At 44.6% G+C, this 1,677-nt stretch overlaps 2 protein-coding genes across 2 annotated transcripts in view; one reads left to right on the top strand and one right to left on the bottom strand.

Moving 5' to 3' along the window:
• snrpg (small nuclear ribonucleoprotein polypeptide G) overlaps nt 1-1,142 on the bottom strand; it is a 7,525-nt gene extending 6,383 nt beyond the window's left edge. Inside the window, exon 1 of the mRNA XM_020511772.2 lies at nt 1,116-1,142. Coding sequence (XP_020367361.1) covers nt 1,116-1,134 — 19 coding nt within the window. The 5' untranslated portion in view covers nt 1,135-1,142. The remainder of the gene's footprint in view (nt 1-1,115) is intronic.
• The window catches only part of LOC109926765, a 741,111-nt gene that overhangs the window by 716,923 nt on the left and 22,511 nt on the right, over nt 1-1,677 (top strand). The gene's annotated exons all lie outside the window — the stretch shown is intronic.

Raw genomic sequence — 1,677 nt, forward strand, 5'->3', positions numbered from 1 at the left:
GGGGGGGGTGGCGGTGGTGGGGGTTCAACATCCGCTTTTTAACAAACGCCACAAATTGAAAGAATATCAAACACAACCAGGGTTTCTGAAGCTTTGGTCAGAATGCAAATCAAAAACCTAAACAAAGTCAGTTTTGTAACAAAATTGATTTCTGGTCAAAAGCAGTCTCATTGCTCCAGCAACCTCACGAAAGTGATACAAACAGATCAGCCACCAAAATGTGCCCCTTTAGGTATACACAAAGTCATTAAGATTTGGATCAACTTGTGGAGACCAAACAGGTTTACAAAACAGTACAATTTCCTACAGGGATGTTTAAAGTTTGATTCAACACAGGAGTTGAATGTTAGTCTTGACTCTGGGTATCACAACACAAAATAATGGACCAATCATGTTTGACTGCAGCTCTTGAATCCAGCCTCCTGCACAGCAGAGTTTGCACGGTGACTGGAATTAACATGACCACCTCACTGTTTCACTGCAAGGCTGCAAAGATTTAAAATGCTCTACAAGATTCAAATGGGCCTCTCTTGTGAAATCCAGCTCCCATGTACTTCATGAAAGTATTTATAAATTCTTATAATGAAATCAACTTTTCACAGATTCCTGTCGCTCTACGTCTTTGATCACACATACTGATACACAAATCAGGAGTGTAAATGGGCCCTCGGTCCCTCAAGCCTGCTCCACCTTTCAACATTTTTGTGGCTAATCAGATTGCTTCATACTCCTGATGTTCGTGACACAATTGCTCATCAAAGAGACTATCAAACGCTACCTTTAAAACATTCGAAAACCACTTCAACCTTTTGAGCAAGATTTCCAAATCACAAGGACACTCACATCCCTCTGCAATTTTTCACCACTCAGATTTACTTCTCTTATCCCTCCAGTCAAGATGGACAATTTCAGGTTTCCTCACATCACAGTAATCTGCCACGTACTTGCCCTCTCATCTAACTGATCTGTATTACCCACTCCGCTTTTCACAGGCACTAAAACGAGACAGTAGCCAAGTAAAATGAAGGTGCTCAGAACAACTGTACACAGCAATCCATCTCTGCTGCCACCATCAAACCAGGCTGCTTTGAACGTAACAGAAATGCAGGACTCACGTGACAGCTTCTTGTCCATGAACCTGGGAGGAGAAAAGATATGAAAAATGATGGTCAAGGGCAGTGAATGTATGAAGCGCATCGAAAATGCAATTTGCAGTCAAGAATTTAAATTGCACCCACGTGACCAGAAGCCATACTGCCTCCCAGCAAAATTGGGCAGAAAAATAGATCCACCCCATTATGATTTATTTTTGGCTGGGTGCAGGAGCTCTAGCAAGGAGCAGGGGGGAGGGGTGAGATACAGTGAGGAACAGGTGGGGGAAGTTTGTGTACAGGGAAAGTTGGCCCAGTCTCTCGCGGAGAGTGTGGGTGGGTGGAGGGAGTTATTTTTGGGGTGTGTTTGTGCAGGGGAGAAAGTGAAACAGTTACTTGGTGCTTGTTTGTGCGGGGTGATGTGAGAGGGTTATTTGTGTGTCTACAGTTTGCAGGGGGAGAAGGTATGGGTTTCATCACCCCAGAGAAAGTGGATGAAGAATGTTTGTGTGTGAGAGGTGTGTGTTTTGTTGGGGAGGGGGCACGCAGTTATTTGTATACGGGTTGGGGGGGGGGGGGGGGGGGG

This window comes from Rhincodon typus, chromosome 40 (assembly GCF_021869965.1).
Source record: "Rhincodon typus isolate 14 chromosome 40, sRhiTyp1.1, whole genome shotgun sequence".
Taxonomy (NCBI): Eukaryota; Metazoa; Chordata; class Chondrichthyes; order Orectolobiformes; family Rhincodontidae; genus Rhincodon; species Rhincodon typus.